The sequence below is a fragment of the Gallinula chloropus genome (genome assembly GCF_964237585.1).
Source record: "Gallinula chloropus genome assembly, chromosome: 29".
NCBI lineage: Eukaryota > Metazoa > Chordata > Aves > Gruiformes > Rallidae > Gallinula > Gallinula chloropus.
Window position 1 is genome coordinate 2,150,015 of NC_140114.1, and position 22,353 is coordinate 2,172,367.

The 22,353-nt window shown below is 62.7% G+C and overlaps 2 protein-coding genes across 5 annotated transcripts in view; one reads left to right on the forward strand and one right to left on the reverse strand.

Annotated features, from left to right (window-relative positions):
- Positions 1-11,883, forward strand: part of ARHGEF11 (Rho guanine nucleotide exchange factor 11) — a gene marked incomplete at its 3' end in the record, with an annotated part of 28,951 nt that extends 17,068 nt beyond the window's left edge. For 3 of the 4 annotated variants that reach the window (XM_084276828.1, XM_084276829.1, XM_084276830.1), the window contains 27 exons: positions 204-246; positions 614-710; positions 797-919; positions 1,191-1,214; positions 1,570-1,714; positions 1,993-2,089; positions 2,502-2,531; positions 2,915-3,044; positions 3,133-3,312; positions 3,705-3,752; positions 4,266-4,453; positions 4,573-4,719; positions 5,658-5,737; positions 5,960-6,085; positions 6,183-6,300; positions 7,146-7,324; positions 7,415-7,490; positions 7,672-7,839; positions 7,949-8,036; positions 8,129-8,230; positions 8,972-9,054; positions 9,148-9,384; positions 9,509-9,775; positions 10,590-10,682; positions 11,218-11,432; positions 11,547-11,727; positions 11,834-11,883. In XM_084276828.1, the coding sequence (XP_084132954.1) occupies positions 204-246; positions 614-710; positions 797-919; positions 1,191-1,214; positions 1,570-1,714; positions 1,993-2,089; positions 2,502-2,531; positions 2,915-3,044; positions 3,133-3,312; positions 3,705-3,752; positions 4,266-4,453; positions 4,573-4,719; positions 5,658-5,737; positions 5,960-6,085; positions 6,183-6,300; positions 7,146-7,324; positions 7,415-7,490; positions 7,672-7,839; positions 7,949-8,036; positions 8,129-8,230; positions 8,972-9,054; positions 9,148-9,384; positions 9,509-9,775; positions 10,590-10,682; positions 11,218-11,432; positions 11,547-11,727; positions 11,834-11,883 (3,315 nt within the window). The remainder of the gene's footprint in view (positions 1-203; positions 247-613; positions 711-796; positions 920-1,190; positions 1,215-1,569; positions 1,715-1,992; positions 2,090-2,501; positions 2,532-2,914; positions 3,045-3,132; positions 3,313-3,704; positions 3,753-4,265; positions 4,454-4,572; positions 4,720-5,657; positions 5,738-5,959; positions 6,086-6,182; positions 6,301-7,145; positions 7,325-7,414; positions 7,491-7,671; positions 7,840-7,948; positions 8,037-8,128; positions 8,231-8,971; positions 9,055-9,147; positions 9,385-9,508; positions 9,776-10,589; positions 10,683-11,217; positions 11,433-11,546; positions 11,728-11,833) is intronic. The other variant, XM_084276831.1, reaches the window with a different exon arrangement.
- Positions 11,884-12,665: 782 nt separating this feature from the next.
- On the reverse strand, positions 12,666-22,133 carry LRRC71 (leucine rich repeat containing 71). Its single transcript, XM_084276673.1, has 17 exons — positions 22,056-22,133; positions 17,694-17,769; positions 16,240-16,344; positions 16,036-16,152; positions 15,803-15,934; positions 15,508-15,583; positions 15,347-15,421; positions 15,173-15,241; positions 14,882-15,041; positions 14,714-14,797; positions 14,541-14,627; positions 14,328-14,420; positions 14,139-14,178; positions 13,944-14,011; positions 13,734-13,839; positions 13,528-13,643; positions 12,666-12,837 (listed from the first exon to the last, which is right to left on the reverse strand). Exons 2-17 carry the CDS (start codon positions 17,716-17,718, stop codon positions 12,724-12,726), a joined length of 1,467 nt encoding a protein of 488 aa, XP_084132799.1. The 5' UTR covers positions 17,719-17,769; positions 22,056-22,133; the 3' UTR covers positions 12,666-12,723.
- Positions 22,134-22,353: the final 220 nt, after the last annotated feature.

A 22,353-nucleotide genomic window follows, 5' to 3' on the forward strand; every position in this document is an offset into this window, starting at 1 on the left:
TGCTCTGGAGGGGGTCATGTGTTGGGTGCTGGGGTGGGTGCTGGGTGCCCAGCGTGTGAGATCCCCAGGAAATTGCCACAGGGGGATGGTGGAGGAGCTCAGGGCACCATCTCAAGGGTGGCCCTGGTGTGGGTGTCACATCACCAGCTCCCCCCAGCCCTGCTTGCTGTGCTCAGCCCTTCTCTTCTCACTTCCCTCCCCAGCCCCTCCGGGTGAAGGTGTCTGAGCAGCTCCTGGCTGAGATCGGTGAGTGAGGGGCTGCCCAGGGGGGGTGGGCAGCACCAGCACCTGAGCAAGGTCACCAGGATGCTAAATCAGGATCCCAAGGGACTTGTGCAGCACTCTGCCTGTTGCCCTCTTAACAGAGGATGTCCCAGTTTGGGACTGGGATTCCTGAGCCCTGGGGATCGTCGCTATGGGCAGATGCCCCAACCTGGGTGTGTAGAGTGAGAGACAGGTTATCCCAGCCTGGAAACCAACTTGAGGGGGGGGCTGTGCTGTAGTGGAGCTCTGCAATCTTCCTGCCCCCCTCAAAACTCTTCCCAAGGGCTGCCAGAACATGCCTTGTGCTGAGCATGGCTGGTGACCCCCATTCTCATCCCCCCCTCCCCAGAGACTCGCCTGCGGAATGGGGACGACGTCCGAGCTGCTCTCTTCGAGGCTCAGGAGATGGTGATGCCTGAGATCCAGGAGCAGATCCAGGACTACAGGTAACACAGCTCCCTGAGGATCCCCCAAAGCTCAGGGGGTTCCTGCCAGTGCCAGAGCTGCTGGTCCTGACCCTTGTCCTTGGCAGAACGAAGCGCACCATGGGCCTGGGGAGCCTGTACGGGGAGAACGACCTCTTGGACCTGGATGGGGACCCCCAGAAGGAGAGGCAGGTGGCTGAGAAGCAGCTGGCCCAGCTGGGTGACATACTGTGAGTGCTGGGGGGTTGTGGAGGTTCCCTGCCCTGCATGGGGGTGGGGGAGGAGCACCTCTCCATCTGGATTTGGGAAAGGGAACAGCCACGGGCTTGGCTCTGCTCCTTGATCCTTGCTGGAGGTGGGGAGGAGAGTTTGGAGTGGGTGCTGGGTGCAGTGAGGGGTGGGATGGAGGGTTGGGTGCTGCGAGCACCCTGCTTGGGGGCTGAGTAGAGGAGCCTGTCCCACACAAACTCTTTTATCCCTCTCTCATCTCTCTTCTTCCAGGTCAAAATATGAGGAGGACAGGAGGTGAGTGGCCCTGGGGTGTGGGCAGAGCACGGTCCTGACCTGAGGAGGCAGGAGGAGAGGAGCATCCCCTTCCTGTGCTGCCCTCTTGCACCTTCTCACAGTGCCCATAGTATCCCCCACGGGCTCTTGGGCTGCTCCTGGGCAAGAGTGAACCCTTCCCTTGGGGTCCTGGTCCCCCCCCAGCCCCTGCACCCCCAGCTCACCCTCCCCTGCCTCCTAACCCCAGCATCCTCTCATGCCTGGGGAGGAACAGCCCCTCTCTCCCCACAGAGCCCCGGGGGGGTGTCCTGGCCTCCCCCACTGTCTCCCCTGGCCTGGTGTTGGATCTGCAGCCTCCCCCTCTCCTCTCTTCCAGCTCCCCCATGGCCTTTGCCCTCAGCACCTATATGAACCACACAGGCATCCGCAGCCGGGAGCCCCGGCTGGCCGGCACCAGCGAGAAGGTCCAGACCCTTCCAGACAAGGACAAGTGGCTGCCCTTCTTCCCCAAGACCAAGAAGGTGGGTGGCTTTGCCTTTCTTCTGTCCTTGGGCCAGCTTCTCACTGCTGGATCTTGTTTTGGTGACCTGGGGAGGGATTCTCTGGAGATCCCCAGCTCCCCTCAGGCCTTTCAGAGCTGGTAGTGCCAGGGCAGAGCCAAATCCTGGCCCCATCCCTTCCCCAGCAGCTCAGCCATCCCAGTGAAGGTTGTGGGTGCTCTCAGCTGTCCCAGTGAAGGTTGTGGGTGCTCTCAGTGCCCGTGGGTTGTTACCAGTGCTCCTCTTGGGTCTCCCAACAGAGCAGCAGCACCAAGAAGGACAAAGATGCCATGGAAGACAAGAAGCGCAACCCCATCCTCAAGTACATTGGGAAGCCCAAAATCTCCTCCCAGAGCAGTGAGTACCAGGACTTTTGGGGGTACAGTTCTCACCAGCCTCCCCACTGCCTGGAGGGGGAGCTGCAAGCCCCCTCTCTGTTGGCACCCGTGGGACACCAGTTCACCCAGTAACAGGCGCTTTGGCTCAGTCTCCACTCTGCGAGGGGGAAGGGAGCAGAGCTGAGCCCTCCCCTCAGTGATTTATTGGGGGTACCCCATCCTGCAGGCACAGGGGCTGCGTTTTAAGAGCCTGAGGGGGGGGCTGAGGTGCTGGAGAGCCGCCGTGTACACACGTGTGTACATGTGTGTGTCCCTGTGTCCCTCCCCTTCCCCTCCTGCTTTCAGTTCTCATGTCGTTAGCTCCCACCTTCCCTCTTTGCCTCCTGGGGCTCAGGATTGATTTGACATCTCATGTTTATTTTTCCTTTCAGCATTTCATGTCCCTTTGTCCCCCGTTGAAGGTAAAAGGCCTTTTCTTTCCTTTGCCATCTGCCTCATGTCCTTGGTTTTATTTTATCCCCCCCACCCTGAGCTCCCCCAAGCGTTGTCCCACCGGGTGTTGGGGTGGGCTCAGATGGGTGCTGTGGGGTTTGGGAGCAGCCCAGTTCCCACCCAAATGCTTGGGCATCCCAAACATCCTGCCTTGGCACATGTTCCTGAGGAAGCTGAGTGAGCAATCCTGATGCCACCAGCATCTTCACCTCTGCAGCCTGAGCTGGACAAGGCTCTGCCAGGCAGATAGCCAAGCCCGTGGTGTTTTGGGGTGGGTGGCAGCACCCACACCCCCCTGCCCAACCCCACACAGCCCCATCTCACAGGTTCCTTCCTTTGCTTTTTGCCCCAGCAGTCAAACCTGGCAATGTGAGGAACATCATCCAGCACTTTGAGAACAACCAGCATTATGAGAGCCAAGAGCCCGGCACCCAGCGTCTCTCCACCGGCAGCTTCCCCGAGGACCTGCTGGAGTCAGACAGGTGGGGCAGGGGGATGGGGGTTTTTTTTGGGGGGGGAAACCCCTGCTTTTACAGTTCCTGGGCTCAGGCTGTTCTCTCCCTGCTGCAGTGCCCGTGCTGAGGTGAAGCTGGGTCGCTCAGAGAGCTTGAAAGGCCGGGAGGAGATGAAGAAATCCCGCAAGGCAGAGAACGTGCCCCGCTCCCGGAGCGATGTGGACATGGATGCAGCAGCTGAGGCCACCAGGCTCCATCAGTCAGCATCATCATCTGCTTCCAGCTTGTCTACAAGGTGGGAGATGCTGGTCTCTCCCTGGGTGGGGAGGCATCTGGGTTCCCCTGGGCTCATATGGCTTCAATTGAGGAGTTGGGGCTCTGAAAGCTGAACCCCATCTCTTGGGAAAGCTTTTGTTAAGCCTGTGGGTCAAGGCTGAGCTGCAGCCATGCAGAGCAGGGTGGTGCTGGCCCTGTGGTGCCCAGCTGCCTGCATAGCTTCCAGGCCCCTCTTTCTGGGGGAAAACCAGAGGGAATTGGGGTTTGTTCCCCCCTTTTGTATCCCAAACCCGTCTCGCAGCCCGTAGCATCCCCACATCTATGGAATCGCTGCTGGGGGGTGCATCAAGGGGAGGGTGGGTGGGGAGTGGGACGTCAGGACAAGAGGATGACTGTCCCATTCCTCCCCAGGTCGCTGGAGAACCCCACGCCCCCCTACACACCGAAAATGGGCCGCAGGTGAGTGCCCCCACCTCAGTCTCTGCCGTCTCTACCGCGCTGCCCCGAGCCGGCCGGGATCCCTGGGGACAGAGCAGGAGGGTCACTGTAGGGGTGTGCTGGGGCTGTTACCCCACTTTGGGGATCAGAGGGGCTCCATCTGCCCCTCCCTAGCTTTTTTTTTCCCCCCCCTCCCCATAAGTGAGCTTTGACAGAGCACAAGGGGAGGTGATGCCCGGGGCTGCCCCGGGAGGGAATCCCCCCGTTAGTTCTCCATCCTCCTGGGGCGAGGGGGCACCTCTGTTCCCTTGTGTCTCACACAGGAGCTTAAAGGACCTATGTAGATGTCTGCTGGGGGACCTAGTCTTTTAGCTCAAGAGTCAGAGGCTTGGTACTTCTTGTGCTGAAGGCCCCGGGTTCAAGCCGAAATAGGGCCCAGGTAGATATTGGCTGTACTGGGAGCGCTGCGGGGTGGGCTGGCTGGATGCTGGTGGCTGCAGGGTACTCCCACCACCCGCCTTTTCACCCTCCCAGGAGCATCGAGTCGCCCAACCTGGGGTTTGGGGTGGACCCTTTCCTGCCACATCTCCTGGAGGATGAGCAGGGTCAGCTCTCTGACCTGGAGCCCGAGCTGGACTCTCAGAACTGGCAGCACACGGTCAGCAGGGAGCTGGTGGCCAACCTGACGCAGAAGGAGATCGACCGGCAAGAGGTGATCAATGGTAAGGAGCATGGGGACATCCCAGGGACCTGAGGGACCTTCCAGCAGTGCCCCTCAATCCCCCCAAACACCATGGGGCTCCCCTGGGCACTTCTCCACCCCCCTGTGCCTTTCCCACAGAGCTCTTTGCCACCGAAGGATCTCACCTCCGCATCCTCCGAGTCCTCGACCTCCTCTTCTACCAGAGGATGAAGAAGGAGAGCCTGCTGTCCAGGGAAGAGCTGGCACTCCTCTTCCCCAACCTCCCTGACCTGATAGAAATCCACAGTAAGCCTTCTTCCCACATGGATCCTGCTCTTCCCTGGGAATACTGCCCCGTGCTGGGAGCAGAGGGTGGGCTGGGGGGGGTCCTGTGTGGTCACCCACCGCTCACACCAGCCCTGCTGACCGTCTCACCACTCCAGCCTCTCCTCTCCCTCTCCTGGGAGTGATCCAGAACCTGATTTTTCCTGGCTCTGCTGGTGCCTATGTCTGGGATGCCTGGTCCATACTGGTCCTTGGTGTAGGATGCTGCCAGGACACGCTTCCTGGACATGCTGTGCCATGAGGGCAGCAGTCAAAGCCCATCAGGCTCTCAGCCCATCCAGCTCTCCTCAGCCCATCCAGCTCTCCTCAGCCCATCCAGCTCTCCCCAGTCCTTCCAGCTCTCCTCAGCCCTTCCAGCTCTCCTCAGCCCTTCCAGCTCTCCTCAGCCCTTCCAGCTCTCCTCAGCCCATCAAGCTCCCAGCCCTTCCAGCTCTCCCCAGCCCTTCCAGCTCCCAGCCCATCCAGCTCTCCTCAGCCCTTCCAGCTCTCCTCAGCCCATCAAGCTCCCAGCCCTTCCAGCTCTCCTCAGCCCATCAAGCTCCCAGCCCATCCAGCTCTCCTCAGCCCATCAAGCTCCCAGCCCTTCCAGCTCTCCCCAGCCCTTCCAGCCCTCATCCCATCCAGCTCTCCTCAGCCCATCAAGCTCCCAGCCCTTCCAGCTCTCCTCAGCCATTCCAGCTTTCCTTAGCCCATCCAGCTCTCATCCCATCCAGCTCCCAGCCCATCCAGCCCTCATCCCATCCAGCTCTCAGCCCATCCCACCTTCCCTCTCTGCCAGGGAGCTGCCAGGGACCCTCGGTGGGGCTGGCAGCTCAGTGGGCGCTTGCAGAGACGATGGGTGGGTGGCCCTGGCCCTCTGTTCACCCAACCCCCCCTCTGTCTCTCACATCCTCATCCAGATTCTCTCTCCGAATCCATGAAGAAGCTCCGGGAAGAAGGACCAATCATCAAGGAAATTGGGGATCTGATGCTGTCTCGGGTAAGGGGGGGTGCAGGGGTGCTCCAGCCCCCCAGGGTCATCTTGTCCTTCAGCATGGAGGGGTTGGCATCTTTTAAAGGGGGGGTGGGGGTGACCCCACTGTCAAACTGATCCCATCTCTGCTTGGAGCAGATGAGCTGGGGGAGTCTTGGGGTTCAGGGCTGAGCCTGGGGGGGGCTGCCTGAGCCCAGTTCTCCCCTGCACATTCCCCCTCCCCCCCAGTTTGATGGCCCAGCCAAAGAGGAAATCCAGCAGGTGGCTGCTGACTTCTGCTCCTACCAATCCATCGCCCTGGAGCTGATCAAGACCAAGCAGCGCAAGGAGAGCCGCTTCCAGATCTTCATGCAGGTCTGACCCTTCCCTGGGCCCTTCCTCATCCCAGTGCTCCCTTTCTGGCTTCTCCCAGTCCCAGCTCAGGGCTTTCCCCTTCTTCTCTCCCCCTCAGGAAGCAGAAAGCAACCCACAGTGCCGGCGCCTGCAGCTCAAGGACCTGATCATCTCAGAGATGCAGCGGCTGACCAAGTACCCGCTGCTGCTGGAGAGCATCCTCAAGCACACTGAGGGTAGGGGCTGGGGGGGACACGGTGGGGGGCTCATCCCTGGGGTGTCTTGGCTGTGTGCTCCCATCCCCAGTGTGTCCTTTGGCTCATGGGAGTCATTTCCCTTCTGCTGTGGGATTTGTGCCTCTCTTGTTTCCATCCAGAGCAGAATTGCAGGGTGGTGGGGAGCACATCCTGCCTTTCCAGCAGAAAGAGACGGGCTGGGGGGTGGGAAAATCACCCCCTTGGCAGCAGGGAGATGTGGGCAGGGGGTGTTTGGAGTTTAGGATGTGGTGGGACAGGGATAACTCCCCTCCATCTCATGCTGGGCTGGGGCAGCCTGGAGAAGAGAAGGCTGTGGGGGGACCTCATTGCAGCCCCCCAGTCCCTGAAGGGAGCAGAGGAACAGGAGGGGAATCAGCTTGTTAAAGGGTGGATAATGGCAGGACAAGGGGGATGGGGTGAAGCTGGAGGAGGGAAGGGTGAGAGGAGAGATTGGGGGGAAGTTCTGTGCAGAGAGAGTGGTGAGGGGCTGGAAGGGGCTGCCCAGAGAGGGGGTGGGTGCCCCATCCCTGGGGGTGTCCAAGGCCAGGTTGGCTGGGGCCCTGGGCAACCTTGTGTAGCTCCAGGCCTGGAGGTTGGTGTCCCTGCCTGTGGCAGGGGGTTGGAGCTCTGGGACCCTTGGGGTCCCTCCCAACCCTGGCAGGGGGGTTGGAGCTCTGTGACCCGTGGGGTCCCTCCCAACCCTGGCAGGGGGGTTGGAGCTCTGTGACCCTCGGGGTCCCTCCCAACCCAGCCCAGCCTGTGATTCTATGATTCTACGATCTCCTCATGCTGCTCCCCACTGTCCCCCCTCCCTGCTGTCCCAGTGGGCACCTCAGAGCATGACAAGCTGTGCCGAGCCCGGGACCAGTGCAGGGACATCCTCAGGCACGTGAACGAGGGGGTGAAACGGGCTGAGAACCGGCACCGCCTGGAGAGCTACCAGAAGCGCCTGGATGCCACCCCCCTGGAGAGGACCAGCAACCCCTTGGCTGCCCAGTTTAAGGTAGCCCCCAGCTCCTGGGTAGTGATTGGGGGGGGGGGGGGTGCTGGTGGGGGGTCTGCTTGGCTCAGCATCGCCCTTGGCTTCCTGCAGAGCCTGGACCTCACTTCCCGGCGTATGATCCATGAAGGGCCACTCACCTGGCGCATCAGCAAGGACAAGACTGTGGGTATGGAGCTGCCTTCCCCACTGCCCCATACTGGGAGCACTGGGAGACTGGAGAGGACACAGAGGGTTTATTCCCTGGGCTGTCATCCCTCCCTGGCTGCAAGGAGGGAGGTTCCACCTGGCTTGTGAGGGCATCCTGAGCTGAACCTCTGTCCTCTGTCCCCCCCCCATTCCCACCCCAGACCTGCACGTGCTGCTCCTGGAGGACCTGTTGGTGCTGCTGCAGAAGCAGGATGAGAAACTGGTGCTCAAGTGCCACAGCAAAACAGCTCTGGGCTCTTCAGACAACAAACAGACCTTCAGCCCCGTCCTCAAGCTCAACTCGGTGCTCATCCGCTCCGTGGCCACAGGTAGGGAGAAAGGCCAGGGAGAAGCCCTTGGGATGGGGTTGGGAACAAGGACCACATCCCCCCTGCAGCTGTGTGTGCTCATCTTCCTCATCTTCATCACCCCACGCAGACAAACGAGCCCTTTTCATCATCTGCACATCAGAGCTGGGACCCCAGATTTACGAGCTGGTAGCGCTGACCTCCTCAGAGAAGAACACGTAAGGCTGGGTGGGGGCTTCTGTGGGGAGGGGGCTGCAGCCCACCCACCCCCCTCCCAGGGAGCTGACCAAGGGGGGTCTTGGCTGGGCAGGTGGATGGAGCTGCTGGAGGAGGCGGTGCAGAGTGCCACCAGGAATGCCACCTTCCCCCCCAAGCGCCGGACGCTGGAGCCCACCCGTGCGGCACCCTCTGGGTGAGCAGCCCAGCATGTGCTGGGAGCTGGGCTCCTAAACCAGTCCTGTACTGGTGGGCACTGGGGAGTAAGGCCAGCAGGGTGCTGGATCTCTCCGGAGGGTGCTTGGGTTGGCATTGAAGGTGGTTGGGTTGGGATTGAGGGGGGTTGGGAATGAGTGGGGTTGGGTTGGGATAGAAGGTGGTTGGGTTGGGATTGAAGGTGGTTGGGTTGGGATTGAGGGGGGTTGGGTTGGGATTGAGGGGGGTTGGGTTGGGAATGAGTGGGGTTGGGTTGGGATAGAAGGTGGTTGGGTTGGGATTGAAGGTGGTTGGGTTGGGATTGAGGGGGGTTGGGTTGGGATTGAGTGGGGTTGGATTGGGATCGAGGGGGGTTGGGTTGGGAATGAGTGGGGTTGGGATTGAAGGTGGTTGGGTTGGGATAGAGGGGGGTTGGGTTGGGATTGAAGGTGGTTGGGTTGGGATTGAGGGGGGTTGGGTTGGGATTGAGTGGGGTTGGGATTGAAGGTGGTGGGGTTGGGATCGAGGGGGGTTGGATTGGGGTCGAGGGGGGTTGGATTGGGATAGAGGGGGGTTGGATTGGGATTGAAGGTGGTTGGGTTGGGATTGAGGATCCTCCTCAGTCCCTGTGTACCTGGGGGGGTCCCTGGTGCCGTGTTTTGGGGGGATTTCAACAGGGGCTGCCCTGGTTTTGGGGCTGCCCCCCAACCCCTCACCTCACACCCCTTCTCCACCCTCCCAGCCTGGTGTTGCAGGACCCTGATGTCTCCCCTATCCTGTCCCGAGGTGGCAGCTCTGGAGCAGAGGCTGAGGATTGCTGCTCAGGTGAGCCCCCCCTGTCCCCCACCACCCCTTCCAGCACCCTGCCTAGTTTTGGGGGGCTGGACATGCCCCTGAGCTCCCCCCTTCTCCCCACAGCAGACGACAATCCCACCGTGCTCCTGGGCAGGGAGCAGCCCCCGGCACTGCTGGAGGAGCCGCTGAGCAGCGAGGTAGAGGAAGGGGAGGAAGAGCTTCCTGGACCCCCCCTGCCCACGGGGGCTGGTGGGGAGGTGGGTGACACCCACCCAACAGAGCGGTTGGGACCCCCCACCCGCCTGCCGCTCCCGGGATCCAGCAGCACCGAGGGACTGGCCGAGGCAGCGCTGGAGGATGGTGGGTGCTGCAGAGGGGGCTCCGTGATGCCCCCCATCATGATGCCAACCTCTCCCTGGGGATGCTGAAGCCCAAAATCTCCTTTCCCCCCCTTTCTCCCCCCTAAATCCCTGCCCCATTCCAGTGGAGAACCTGCGGCTCCTGATCCTACGGAGGCTCCTGCCCTGTCGGGATGTGGAACCTGAGGATGACCTGACACCCACACCCTCCGTCATGGGTGCTGGCCAGGCCTGGGACTCGGTGCTCTCCAGCCAGGATTCGGCCTCCCAGGAGGTGCAGGTGGAGCCCCTGGGGGGGTCTGAGGACACCAGATCCCGGTGGGGTCGGGAAGAGACGGACAAAACGGGTCCGGCTGCCGAGGAACTGAGCAGCTACAAGGTCGTCCGAAAAGGTGATGGGGTCCTGGGTGAGGCAGGGTGGGGGGTGGGTGCTGGGCACCCCTCTCCTCTCCCTGAGCTGCCCCTTGCTGGGATTTGGGGTCCTCTGCTGTCCCTGAGCTGCCCCTCGCTGGGATTTGGGGTCCTCTCCTGTCTCTGAGCTGCCCCTCTCTGGGATTTGGGGTCCTTTCCTCTCCCTGAGCTGCCCCTCATTGGGATTTTGGGTCCTCTTCTGTCCCTGAGCTGCCCCTTGCTGGGATTTGGGGTCCCCCTCCCTGCTTGTCTGCATGAGCTTCACTGGATTGGGGCAGGGGGCTTTGCATGGGGATGGCTGAGGGGTGCAGGTGAACCCCCCTCCTGGCTCCTGCGTGCACCCCAGGGGTGTGGGGGTGCTGGGGGTGCTGGTGGTGGGTTGCTGGTGGTGGGATGCTGGTGGTGGGGTGCTGGTGGTGGGATGCTGGTGTTGGGATGCTGGTGGATGCTGGTGGTGGGATGCTGGTGGATGCTGGTGGTGGGATGCTGGTGGATGCTGGTGGTGGGGTGCTGGTGGATGCTGGTGATGGGATGCTGGTGGATGCTGGTGGTGGGGTGCTGGTGGATACTGGTGTTGGGGTGCTGGTGGATACTGGTGGTGGGATGCTGGTGTTGGGGTGCTGGTGGATGCTGGTGGTGGGATGCTGGTGTTGGGGTGCTGGTGGATGCTGGTGTTGGGGTGCTGGGGGATGCTGGTGTTGGGGTGCTGGTGGTGGGATGCTGGTGTTGGGTGCTGGTGGCGGGGACTGCTCACCCCTTCCCTCTCCTTCCCCCCTCTCTTTTCGGGGTGCACAGCCCAGGCGGAGGGTGCTAAGGAGGCCACGCCCTCTCCAGGCAGCAGCCAATCAGAAACTGAGCTGCAGGAAGGAGGCGGAGCTAATGTAGATGGTAAAGAGACCCCCGTGTGTCCCCCCAGCCCACCCAGGGGGTCCCCACGGCCCCAGGAGGGGCAGGGTCCAGCGAGGGGGATGCGCTCGTGTCCCTTGAGGGGGGACACGTGTCCCTGGCAGGGGGGGCTGCTGTCACCTGGGGGGGGGGGATGCTGTCACCTGGGGGGGGCAGTGATGTCACTGAGGGGGCAGTGATGTCACTGGGGGGGCAGTGATGTCACTGGGGGGCAGTGATGTCACTGGGGGGGCAGTGATGTCACTTGGGAGGGCAGTGATGTCACTTGGGGGGGCACACACACCTCCTTGGGGGCAGGGAGGGGGGACACACCACCCCAGAGGACTGTCCCCGTGGCCAAGGACACCCAGTGTCCCTGCAGCCCCTGGGCTGTGCCATGAAGGGGGAACCTTCATGTCACCTGAGGGGGGGTCTGGGGGGTGGGGGGGGAGCAGCAACTCCCCCCCTCCCCAGGGGCCACCCTCACCCACCCTTACAGGTCCCTGTCACCCTAACGCTGCTCATCCCCCCTCTCCAGGCAACTACTTCTATGTCAGCATGCCCACAGGACTCCCCCAGCCCCCCACCCCTGCGCTGCCCCCTCCCAGCCCCCCCCGGGGCTCCCCCCAGGAGGAGCCCACCCAGCCCAGCCCCACGGGGGGGTCCCCAGGCCCCCCCCCAGCTCCCCTGCGGGACGTGGATCTCATCTTCCGCACCATCGAGCAGCTGACGCTGAAGCTCAACAGGCTCAAGGTGAGTCCCCAGTTTGGGGAGGGGGCTCAGGGGGGGGTCACAGAGGGGGGTTTGGGGGTGCATGGGACGTGTCCCCCCCCCACCCTCCCCCTGACCTGTCCCCCTGTCTCCCAGGCTGTGGAAAGAGCCCATCAGGAGCTGCTGCAGTCCCTGGGGGGCTCTGCTGATGCCACCCCCCTGGGGGGCTCAGCCCCACCGCCCCACGGGTGGTCCCAGCAGCCCCCCAGCCCCAGTGGGGACAGTCCCTTGTCCCGCGCCCTCCGCAGCCTGCAGGGACCCGTCACCAACGCCCCAGGTAAGACCCATCACCCCCTGAGACCCCACACACCCCTCCCCTCACACAGACACCCCCCCCCTCCTCCTCATATCCCCCCCCCCCAAATTCTCCCCATCTTTTCCAGGCTCCAGAGCCCCCCTGGCCGAGGACCCCGCGCACGACGTCGGCCTTTAGGGAAAGGGGAGGGGGGTGGGTTTAGAGGGGAGGGGGGGGTTTGGGGAGGTGAGGAGGGGGGGGGGGGCCTCACCCCCACCCCTAAAAATCATTTCAAAGCCAGGGTGCTGCCCCCCACCCCCATCCCCATCCCCATCTGGAAGGAGATGAGGAGGGGGGAGCACAATCCAGCGCTGGGGCAGGGAGCTGGGTGTTGTGTGTGTGTGTTCCCCCTCCCCCAAAAAAAACAACCCCCTCGCATGGCAGCCCCAGCTCAGCACCCCCCCCACCCTGCCTCAGTGACCCCCCCACTCTGCCCTGGAGCCCCCTCCCCACCCTGCCCTGGTGCCCCCCCAGGCCGCGAGAGCTGGATCTAGTCTGTATAAATGCACTTTGTTCTGTTCCTCTCCGTGCTGCGGCCCCCCCAGCCCCCCCCCCTGCCTATAAATATGTATGTATGTGCACCCCCCCCTGTAAATAACCATCCACAGTGTCCCCCCACCCAAAAAACACACCCCAAGACCCCCCCCCCAACCTCAACCTGCCTGGCCGCCAGCGGGGACACCCCCAGTTCTCCTCCCGGTGACAATCTGACAGTGGGGGGGGGACGTGTGGGGGGAGCTGGGGTGCTGATTGGGGCGTGTCCCCCCCTCCTGCTCCCCCCCTCCCCAATCCCTTCTGCCCCCCCCCAGCGTGGAGGGGGGGTCTGATATATATATTATACATAATAGAGCCAGGCCTGAGCGGTGGCTGTTCCAGGGATGGGCTCGGTTCCTTCCTTTCCTCGTTAAGAGTTTTAATTAATCAGGGGGGGTGGAAGCTGGAAAAGCCCCCCAGGGGGATGTGGGGTGGGGGGGCTGGTTAAGGGCTCCATTCCTGCTGCTGCTCCTCCTCCTGGGATTTGGGGCTGGGGTCCGGCGGCAGCAGCTCCTGCAGCCGGGTGAGGGCCGGGCTGGTGGGAGGGATGCGGTTCTTCTGTGGGGGGTGGGGGTGTGTCAGGCTGAGGGGCTGGTGACAGCGGACCCACGGCGGTGCCACCAGCCCCATGGTGGCAATGCCAGCCCCATGGCAGTGCCACCAGCCCCATGGTGGTGACACCAGTCTCATGGTGGTGATGCCAGCAGCCCCCTGGTGATGCCAGCCCCATGGTGGCAATGCCAGCCCCATGGCAGTGCCGCCAGCCCCATGGCAGTGCCGCCAGCCCCATGGTGGTGCCACCAGCCCCATGGTGGTGCCACCAGCCCCACGGTGGTGATGCCAGCAGCCCCCTGGTGATGCCAGCCCCATGGCGGTGATGCCAACCCCATGGTAACACCGGCCCCATGGCAGCAATGCCAGCCCCATGGCGGTCACAGCAGTCCCATGGTGGTGATGCCAGCCCCATGGTGGTGCCACCAGTCCCCTTGTGGTGCCACCAGCTCCACAGCGGTGCCCCCAGCCCCATGGCGATGCCACCCAGCCCCATGGTGCCACCAACCCCACAGTGCCACCAGCCCCATGGCAGTGCCCCCAGCCCCGTGGTGCCCTCAGCCCCAGGCAGTCCAGCCCCATGGTGGTGCCCCCAGCCCTATGGTGGTGCCCCCAGCCCAGTGGTGGTGCCCCCAGCCCCGTGGCAGTGCCCCCAGCCCCACGGTGCCCCCAGCCCGGGGCGGTCCAGCCGCTCACCTCCAGGCCCAGGCAGCGCAGCCCCTGCTGCCCCGGCACCTCCGGCCGCCTCTGGCGCTGCTGCCCCTCCAGGGCCGCCAGGAAGGCGCCCAGACCCCGCTCGGTGATGCGATTGTCTGCGGGGGGACATGGGGGTCAGGGACAAGGGGTGGGGGCGCAGTGGGACCCCCCACACCCCCCCAGACCCCTCCCCTCCTCTCGCTCACAGGTCAGGTTGAGGTTGAGCAGTGCCCGGTTCCCGGGCAGGGTGACGCTGCCCTGGTCCTGCCTGGCCTCCAGCAGCGGGTGCAGCGGCTCAGCCAGCTCTGCCACCTGGGTGGCAAAGGTGTGGTGGTGGTGGGGGTCGTCCCTGAGGGTGTGCAGCCCCCCCAGGGTCTGCTACCCCCTCCCCACCTCGTCCCCCTGGCATCCCCCACCTCTGAGTTGCGCTTCTCCTGGGCACTGGGTTTCACGTCTCTGCCACGGGCGGCTCTGGGCTCTGGTGCTGCCAGGAGGGGAGAACAGGGAGGGAGCTGAGTGGGGCACAGCCAGCCCCTGCCCACCCCCTCAGCCCATCAGACTCCCCCCCCAGCCCATCAGACCCCTCCCCAGCCCATCAGACCCCCACTCACACTTTCTGGGGTGCCGGGTCTCCTCCATCCGCAGCAACTCCTGCAATGGGGTGGGCAGCAGCTTGTAGACCCCCCCCCCAGCCTCCCAGCCAAGCTGGAAGTGTGGGGAAACTGAGGCACACCCAGGGCACCGCCTGCCCCCAAGGCTGGGGGACCCTGGGGTAGCTGGTGCCCCCCCTTCTTCCTCACCTTCTTCCTGGGGGCTTTGCTGTGCTTGTCGGGGGCCGCGCTGCTGTGCAGGCTGGAGGGACACTTGCTCTGGCCCTCGGTCTCTTTTGGGGTCTGGGGGAGAACTGGGGGGGCTCAGGGTGCTGGGAGCCCCCCCAGGAGCCTCCAATCTGGAGACAAGGAGGGAACATCCCCCTGGAAAATGGGGAAGGGAAGGGGGGTTGGTTATCTCACCACACGGGACCGTCCCAGCGCCTCAGCCAGGAGCAGCCGCCTCCGCTCCACCACCTCGGTGTGTGTCAGGGCGAACGGTCCCAGGACCTGGGGGGCAGCAGGGCCCGTGCTCAGGGGCAGGAGCCCACCCGAGCCCTGCACCCCACTCTGGAGGAGGTGTGGGGGACACCCACCTCAGCCAGCTTGATGGCCCCTGCGTCGCCGATGTCGTTACTCGCCAGGGACAAGGAGAGCAGGGAGCGGTTCAAGCGCAAGCCCTGGAGAGCCAAGGGCCAGCGTGGGTGCTGGGGGGCTTTTGGGGGGGCTGTTGGGGGGGCCCAGGCAGCCCTCCTGCTGCCCACCTCAGCGATGTAGCCAGCTCCCAGGTCGGAGATGTGGTTGAAGCTGAGCACCAGCGAGGCCAGGCTGCGGTTGGAGGCGCTGGGGGTGGAGAGGCTCCGGCCGATGAGCTGGGCGGCCGCGTCCCCGATGTGGTTGTTGCGCAGCGAGAGGTGGGTCAGCCTGTGGGACAGGCAGAGGAGGTGCAGGGAGGGGGGGCTTTGCTACCTGGGGGTCTCACAGCAGGGATTTGGGGGGAGGGGGGAGGTTCCTTTGGGGATGTGGGGATGAGACTCCATCCAGCTCCCACTCACGTGCTGTCGCTCCCCATCAGCGTGTGGAAGGCGGGCTCGGGCAGGGGGTTCCCCTCCAGGCTGAGCATCCTGAGAAGGAAAATCCCCCCCCAATCCTCCCCATTAACCATCCTCCCTGGCACCCCAGTTCCTAATTACAGCTGAGGAGGGGGCACCCCTCAGCCAGCCCCGTACCGGAGCCGTGGGCAGCGTGTCAGCATCGCCGCCAGCGCCGGGAGCAGCTGCACTGTCAGCCCGACCTTCCAGAGGCTGCAGGAGGACAACACAGGACATCAGGCTGTGCTGGGGACAAGGGGACACGTGTGTGTCCGTCCCAGCTCCCTGCCCACACTCACTGCACTGCCTGCAGCCCGGCCAGGGTGGGCAGGCACTGGCTCAGCACCACCAGCATGGCCTCCTCCATCTTCCAGCCTGCCAGAGACACCAGAGGTCACGGCTGTGGGATGGGATGGGGATGGGGATGGGATGGGGATGGGGATGGGGATGGGGATGGGGATGGGGATGGGGATGGGGATGGGGATGGGATGGAACCTCTTCCCTCCCGGCATCACCTCAGGGGGACCCCACAGGCTGATTTTCCAGGGGTTCATCATCCCTGTGTGCCCCCCCTTGGGGCTCCCCAGCACCCACCCCGCAGGAAGATGGCGCGGGCGCTGCGGGGGTCCTCGTTCTCCCTCTCCACCTGGATGCAGGGCTGGAAGTAGCTGTACTTGGACTCGATGCGGCTCAGCACCTCTGCCAGCGCCGGCTCCTCGGGCTCCTCTGTGGGATGGGGAATGAGGGGGAGGTTGGGGAAGGGTGGGGGGTGCTGCCAGCACCCTGGGGACCCCCACCCCAACCCAACAGCCCCCAGTGCTGCTCACCCTCCTCAGGGAAGCTGGGGGCCGGCCGCAGGGTGATTCTGGGGACGCTGGTGATGCCGGCCCGGGCGCAGAGCTCGGGGAAGTCCTGCTCCAGCAGGCCCGTGCACTGGTACCCCTCTGTGGAAAGGGCAGGCGGGGGGGTGTACAGGGGACCCCCCACAGCTCCCCCACCCCCTGCCAGCTCCCTGGGGTGGGGGGTCTCACCTGCCCCCTGCTCGCTCTTCCTCTCCGTGCTCTTCGTCTCCTCCTCCACGGCCGTCACCGCCTTCTCCCTGGACAGCCGCTCCCCCCGCCGCTTCATGGCCGCAGCTGAGGGGAGACGGGGCAGGGGGGGAGCAGCTCAGCACCCCCAACACCCCCCAGCACCCTGTGTGTGGAACCCAGACCCCCCCCTCCCCACCCAAGGGGGTCCCGGTGGTGTCTCCGTGTGGGTCAGGCGGGTCCCAGGGCCCACCTGGGGTGGGGGGTGCCAGGGCTGGGGGTGCGCTGGGCCCAGAGGCCTCTGTGGGGCAGCCGCTCCCTTGGCGAGGGAAGGCCGAGGCCCAGCGGCGGCTGAGAGGGACGTGTCAGGCCAGGAGCATCTTCCAGCCCCTTCGCTGGGGATCGATGGGGTGGATGTTCCCCATTCCCAAGCACGGGCTGGGGCAGACCCTCCACGTGCTGTCAGGACCATTCTCTTGGCAAGGAGACCCCTGAGCAGGAGTCAACAGGGCGGCTCCAGGCCCGACGTGGCCCGTTTCAGGCCAGGAGCATCTTCCAGCCCCTTCGGTCAGGATCTGTGGCTGGATCCATTCCCGTTCCCAAACACGGGCTGGGGCAGCCCCTCAACACACCATCAGGACCATTCCCTCAGCGAGGAGACCCCTGAGCCTGAGTCAATGGGGCTGCTCCAGGCCCAACAGGGCCGATTTCAGGCCAGGACACCTCTGCCACCCCTCACCCCTATTGAGTGTGGGAGCTGTTGTTGGGCGGCCGCCATATTGGAAGCTGGGCTCCCATTTGGGAAACACCCCCAAACCAGCCCAGTTTATCCCAGGAGACCCCAAGAGAAGGCTGCAGACCATCGCCTGACCACTGGATGTCTACAGGAAGGTGTTGTCCTTCGATCTTCAAAGACTGGAGCTGGAACAGGCTGCCCAGAGAGGGGGTGGGTGCCCCGTCCCTGGGGGTGTCCAAGGCCAGGTTGGATGGGGCCCTGGGCAACCTTGTGTAGCTCCAGGCCTGGAGGTTGGTGGCCCTGCCTGTGGCAGGGGGTTGGAGCTCTGGGACCCTTGGGGTCCCTCCCAACCCTGGCAGGGGGGTTGGAACTCTTGGGACCCTTGGGGTCCCTCCCAACCCTGGCAGGGGGGTTGGATCTCTGGGACCCTCGGGGTCCCTCCCAACCCTGGCAGGGGGGTTGGAGCTCTGGGACCCTTGGGGTCCCTTCCAACCCTGGCAGGGGGGTTGGAGCTCTGGGACCCTTGGGGTCCCTCCCAAACCATCCCACTCTGGGATTCTATGATTCTACGACTGGCCCCATCAGCAGGACCATGGGGGCCAAGCCACCATCCAGGAGACACCATGGGGGTCAAGCCACCATCCAGGAGCTATGGAAGGGAGCGAGGGAAGGCGGATGGGCTGGAGAAGAGCTGCCTTACGAGGGGAACCACGCGACTCACGCGCATCCTTGGTGTGGAGAGTCATTATCTTCCCATCCGAAGCCCCCGGGGCCTTATTAAGGTAACGGGTCGGCACCTAGAGAAGAAGATACAGCAAAAGAAAAGAGACACCTGCCTGGAGATCATCTCTGCCGGGACTCGAACCCGGAACCTCTGGATTAGAAGTCCAGCGCGCTCGTCCATTGCGCCACAGAGACCTCACCATGAGCGCAGCATCCGCGCCGGAACTGAAAGCCCCCGCATCATCCCCATCACGGGAGGGGTCTGCAACCCCCCCCCTGCATCCCCATCCCTCCCAGCACGGCACCAGTGAAAAACCTCCCTCATCAAGCAGCATCTCCAGCCGTTCCCCAGGAGTGGCAAGCGATTGATGCTGGGGATGAGCTAGGCAGGGATGCAGCAAAAACCTGGCTGCAGGCTGGTATCCGCGGCGACGCTGGCAACCTTCTCCTCTCACAGCATCCCTAGCAGCATCCCTAGCTCGGCTGAGGGCAGAGCTAAATCCTGGAGCAGAGTTAATTGCTGCATCTCCCTCAGCATCATCACAGCAGAAGCCAAGAGAGAGAGAGAGAGAGAAAGGATGAAAGAGGATTTGTTTTGGGTGGCTTACAGCACCGAGCGCTGGGGAGACACAGGCACCTGCAGTCTGAGCAGAGGAACAAAGGGAAAAGGAGCTGCCGTGGTTTCCCTCTCAGCAGGCTGTCAGGCAAGGGGTTAATGCTTCTCTACGTGCAGCTCTGTGGCAAAACACAGATGATGCCATCGATCCAACAGGGAATCTCCTCCTTACGCCCTCTGATCAAGCTGTGGGATGTGGTTCCTTGCTGGGAACGAGCAGGTTCTGCTGTGCTGGAGTTCAGAGCATCCTTTACTCGTAAACAGGGACCAAAGGCAAGATGCTACCTGTGGGCTGGCTGCCTTGGAAGAAGGACCGCTGCCCGAGACGATGAGCTCTGACCCAAGGGTTGATGTGACCCACCCTGAGCAGCTCGTACCAGCAGAGAACACCCCAATGGTAAGTAGAGGATTTGCCCTGTGATGGTTCCCAGGTGATACCCAACCTGACCAGCTCATGCCAGTGGAAAACACCCCAACAGTAAATAGAAGAGAGATTCCACCACTGCTTAGATAGAGGATTTGCCCTGGGATGGTCCCCAGGTGGATAACAGCAGCTGGGATGGCAGCCAAAGAGAAGCTACAGAAACCCCACCACCACCTCGTGGGATGTGGGTTGAGGGCAACAAAGCCCAACATGCTGCTGGCTGTATGTGTGACCCACCAGCTCTACAGGATGGACCCTGCATGGGATGAGCATGGACTGAACCCACATGGGACGAGCATGGACCCATCCTACATGGGATGAGCATGGACAGATCCTGCATGGGACAAGCATGGACCCATCCTACATGGGACAAGCATGGACCCATCCTACATGGGATGAGCAAGGACAGATCCTGCATGGGACAAGCATGGACCCATCCTACATGGGATGAGCATGGACAGATCCCACATGGGATGAGCACAGACAGATCCTACACAGGACAAGCACAGACTGATCCTGTGAGCAACACCCACCCTCAAACTCCTCTCTAAGCTGTGTCCTCACGTCCACACTCCCTCTGCACCTGCCCCCTCCACCCACTACACTCAGCACAGGCTAAACCACAACAGAACCAATTCCCTTGGTGATTCCACATCCCCAGTTGCCTCTCTGGCTGGCAGAGAACTGGTTTCCACACAAACTGGGCTGTGAAGCTGGATGGTGCCAGTGAGAGGAGGTGCAGCTGGACCAACCTCAGCTCATCTACCCCAAAAACCAGAGAATTTGGGTTCTCTGGGGCTTGGGAAAGGGTTTTTGTTGCCTCAACCAGTAAAATCCAGCTACAAGCGGTGGGAAAGGAGACAGGGGATTAAGTCCCATCAGACAAACCCCTTCCTGCTGGAAAAGACACCCAGGAAATCAATAATCCTTGGAAGAAATGACTCCCTGAGGCAGCTGTAGCACCAGGGTGATGCTGGAATCCCACAGGCACCTTGGGGAAACTCCCAGGTCTAGAAAACGGGGTGACCAGAGGTTGTGCTTAAAGAAAAAGGGCACTTAATAAATCTGAGACACAGTTAGAGAGCATCAATATAGAGTAAAAAGGAAGAACAGCTGGGCTGTGCCTGTTCCTGGTGGGAGAAGACACCCCCAGCTCTTCTAACAGGATTTCAGGAGGTGGAACCTCCAAAACCTCTTCTGAAGTCACCAGCAGCTTTGTCAGCAGCCAGAAAACCTGAGATGCTGGGAGCCTTAATGCTGCTCAGCCTAGAAAATACCCCATGGGGGAGCCAACCGAGCGGAGGCTGCGGCAACGCGCCTGGAGGAACCCTCATGGAACCTGCTAGAGCCAAGGTGAGGTGCTCTGCCACCATCAAAACCCTCATGGAACCTGCTAGAGCCAAGGTGAGGTGCTCTCCCACCATCAAAACCCTCATGGAACCTGCTAGAGCCAAGGTGAGGTGCTCTGTCACCACCAAAACCCTCATGGAACCTGCTAGAGCCAAGGTGAGGTGCTCTCCCACCATCAAAACCCTCATGAAACCTGCCAGAACCAAGGTGAGGTGCTCTCCCACCACCAAAACCCTCATGGAACCTGCCAGAACCAAGGTGAGGTGCTCTCCCACCATCAAAATCCTCATGGAACCTGCCAGAACCAAGGTGAGGTGCTCTCCCACCATCAAAATCCTCATGGAACCTGCTAGAGCCAAGGTGAGGTGCTCTGCCCCCATCAAAACCCTCATGGTTTTGGGTAAATAAATAAATAAACAAAACCAAAACACCCAAACAAAGAAAAATCCCCCCAAAAACCAGCCCAACACAACCCAACTCAACACAACCCAACACAGAATCACAGGATCAGAGGGGTGGGAAGGGACCTCCAGAGCCCATGGGGTCCAACCCTCTGCCAGAGCAGGGTCCCTAGGACAGGGCACACAGGTCGGTGTCCAGATGGGGCTGGAATCTCTCCAGAGAAGGAGACTCCACACCCCCTGGGCAGCCTGTCCCAGGGCTCCCTCACCTTCACTGGGGAAAAGTTCTTCCCCAGATTGGGAGGGAACTCCCTGTGCTCCAACTTGAGCCCATTGCCCCTTGTCCTGTCCCCACAGACACTGAGAAGGGGCTGCCCATTCCCCCTGCATCCCATACTGAAGATACTTATAACCATTAATAAGGTGCCCCCTTAGTCTTCTTCTCTCCAGGCTGAACAGCCCCAGCTCCCTCAGCCTTTCCTCCCAGGGGAGATGCTCCAGGCCCTTCAGCATCTCTGTCCCTCCTCTGGACTCTCTCCAGGAGATCCCTGGCTGTTTGATCCCAGGGAGCCCAGACCTGGACACAACACTCCAGTGGGGCCTGAGCAGGGCAGAGCAGAGGGGGAACCCAACCCAGCCCAACCCAGCCATCCCCAATGCAGACCCCAAAAGGAGACCCCCAAAGGAGACCCCCAATGGAGAGCCCCCAAAGGAGACCCCCAATGGAGACCCCCCAAAGGAGACCCCCCAATGGAAACCCCCAATGGAGACCCCCAAAGGAGACCCCCCAAAGGAGACCCCCCAATGGAGACCCCCCAATGGAGACCCCCCAAAGGAGACCCCCAAAGGAGACCCCCAATGGAGACCCCCCAAAGGAGACCCCCCAATGGAGACCCCCAAAGGAGACCCCCAAAGGAGACCCCCCAAAGGAAACCCCCAATGGAGACCCCCAAAGGAGACCCCCAATGGAGACCCCCCAATGGAGACCCCCCAATGGAGACCCCCAAAGGAGACCCCCAAAGGAAACCCCCAATGGAGACCCCCAAAGGAGACCCCCAATGGAGACCCCCCAAAGGAGACCCCCCAATGGAGACCCCCAAAGGAGACCCCCAAAGGAGACCCCCAAAGGAAACCCCCAATGGAGACCCCCAAAGGAGACCCCCAAAGGAGACCCCCATCCCCTCCATCACGCTTGTTGCTTCCCCTCTGTGGGATCTCCAGCCTCCTCCTCTGCTCCCAGCTCTGACCTCCAGCTCTTTCCCTTCCTCTGGGTATTTTCTCGCTGCCCGAGCCCCCCCCCCACCCCCATCCCCAACACACACCCCCCATCCCCACCCTCCCCCACCTCTCTAACCCCACCCCCACCCCGCACCCACCCGGGACACGGGGCCGGCTCGGGTGTCTCCTGCATCACCTCGGGCCCCATCAGCGGGGGGGTGGGGGTGGATCTCTCCCTCCAGAAGCCAAAAGCTGGGCAAAACCCACCCCCCCACCCTCCCTTTTCCTGCTCCTCAGCCCCCCACCCTTTCCCCATCACCCCTCCCGGTCCTCCCGCATCCCTTCGCCCACCTCGATCCAACTTTTCCCCGGCTCTTTCTCCCCGTTTCCCGGCTGGGTTGGGCTCGGGCTGGGATCCCTCCCCCTTTCCCAGCGCCCCCCCCGTCCCTTTGTCCCGCTCGGACAGCCCTTTCCGCCCGGGGCCCCGCCGGGGGCCGGGATTTCCCCGGGAAGCGGGGCGGGAGCAGCGGGGGAAGGGAGGGATGGGGAGGGGAAGGGCTGGGATTGCGGGGAGCATCGCCCGCCCCCTTCCTGCTCCGCACTCAGCACCCCCGAGGGCTACTGGGAGGTGCTGGTTGGGACTGGGGGT

Excerpts from the sequence above, each read along its gene's own strand:
- LRRC71 (XM_084276673.1), bottom strand. The coding sequence starts at position 17,718 with ATGACTCTCCACACCAAGGATGCGC. Across the intron at positions 14,421-14,540 it reads CGCTGGGACGGTCCCGTGTG|ACCCCAAAAGAGACCGAGGG; the intron begins GTGAGATAACCA and ends GTTCTCCCCCAG. Across the intron at positions 14,179-14,327 it reads GCAAAGCCCCCAGGAAGAAG|GAGTTGCTGCGGATGGAGGA; the intron begins GTGAGGAAGAAG and ends ACCCCATTGCAG.